The sequence below is a fragment of the Myotis brandtii genome, unplaced genomic scaffold (genome assembly GCF_000412655.1).
Source record: "Myotis brandtii unplaced genomic scaffold, ASM41265v1 scaffold233, whole genome shotgun sequence".
NCBI lineage: Eukaryota > Metazoa > Chordata > Mammalia > Chiroptera > Vespertilionidae > Myotis > Myotis brandtii.
In genome coordinates, this window is record NW_005358773.1 from 463161 (window position 1) to 464366 (window position 1206).

The window sequence follows — 1206 nt, forward strand, 5'->3', positions numbered from 1 at the left end:
CCGACCCGCCTCGTGCCGGCCTCCTGGAGCCGCGAAGAGTGAAGCTGGGCCTGGGGTCCACGCCCAGCCCGCGACCCTGGGACAAGGAGGTCTGTACCGACCGCAGTCCGCTCCCGCCTTCCCACCCACCAGGCCAGGACACCAGGGTGTCAACCTTTCCCTCCCCGCACTCCTGCACACAGCCCAACCCAAACTCGAAGAAACCACAACCCGGCTGCTGCATTTGCCTTTATTGGCTCTCAAGATTCGGTCCTGGCTGAAGCAACGCATATGGGAAAGGGATGCCACCTGGAAGTGGCAGGTGCCCGCGCCGTGGCTCCACACCTGCAGCCCCGCTGCTGCCAGCTCTCCCCCAGCAGCTGCCTCCTGCGGGCCCGTGCACACTCCAGACCGGAAGAAACCACCACCCTCCACCGGACCACACGCACGGTGTCGGTCTTCTCCCAACGCTCCCTCGGCCAGATCTGGGTTTGGAGAACAGGGACAAAGAGACACAGGCGCGGGGTCTGGCGCCCCTCTGTTCAGTGCGGTCTCAGAAAAGTCACGGAGGTCCCGGGGGCTGACTCAGGAGCAACACGGACATTCTGAGTCACCAGGACGGTGCCCGCTGCCTTGCACCCTTTAGACAAACTGCCGGTTCTGGCATTTCAGACAGGAGTGCCCTTGGCCCTTTTCTTTGCCTCTTGTTTCTCGGGGTAGTCCCAGGGCTCAATGGGGACTCTCTCCAGACTCAGCACGGGCTCCTCGGTGCTGGGGTCCCCTTTCTTCCGTCGCTCTGCCAGAATCATGGCCCGGAGCAGCGGCGGGTAGGGCACGGAGCGCAGGGTGTCCTCCGGCGCCGGTGTGAAAGCGGTGAAGGCCGCCTCCTCGTGCTTGGGCACCAGCCGCCAGTCGTGGTACATGGTGTGTTCGATCTCCCGGGCCTCGCTCTCCGTCTTTCCTGGGGAGAGAAGGGCGGGTGTAGTGCACACACTTGCGGAACCGTCTGTTGCCAGCAGCCACCCTAGCCGGCCTCCGACTCCTTACCTTTGAAGGTCAGGATGCCCCAGGCCTTGCCATGGTCCAGGTTCTGCAAAGCAAACAGGGAGGGGTCAGCTCACCAAGCTTTCTCGCCCCCAGATAGCAACACGCAACGCCGCGTGTGAGGGAAACGGTGCTGCCCCGCGACGCCCGGGAGCGGGAAGGTGAGGGAGGGCACAGGCACCT

General features: G+C 64.3%; 1 protein-coding gene across 1 annotated transcript; it reads right to left on the reverse strand.

The window, feature by feature from the left end:
- Positions 1 to 214: 214 nt before the first annotated feature.
- Positions 215 to 1096, reverse strand: MRPS34 (mitochondrial ribosomal protein S34; the record flags this gene model as incomplete). Its single annotated transcript, XM_005866577.2, has 2 exons — positions 215 to 940; positions 1027 to 1096. Coding segments are annotated over 2 exons (363 nt in total), but the record flags the coding sequence as incomplete, so codon positions are not given.
- Positions 1097 to 1206: the final 110 nt, after the last annotated feature.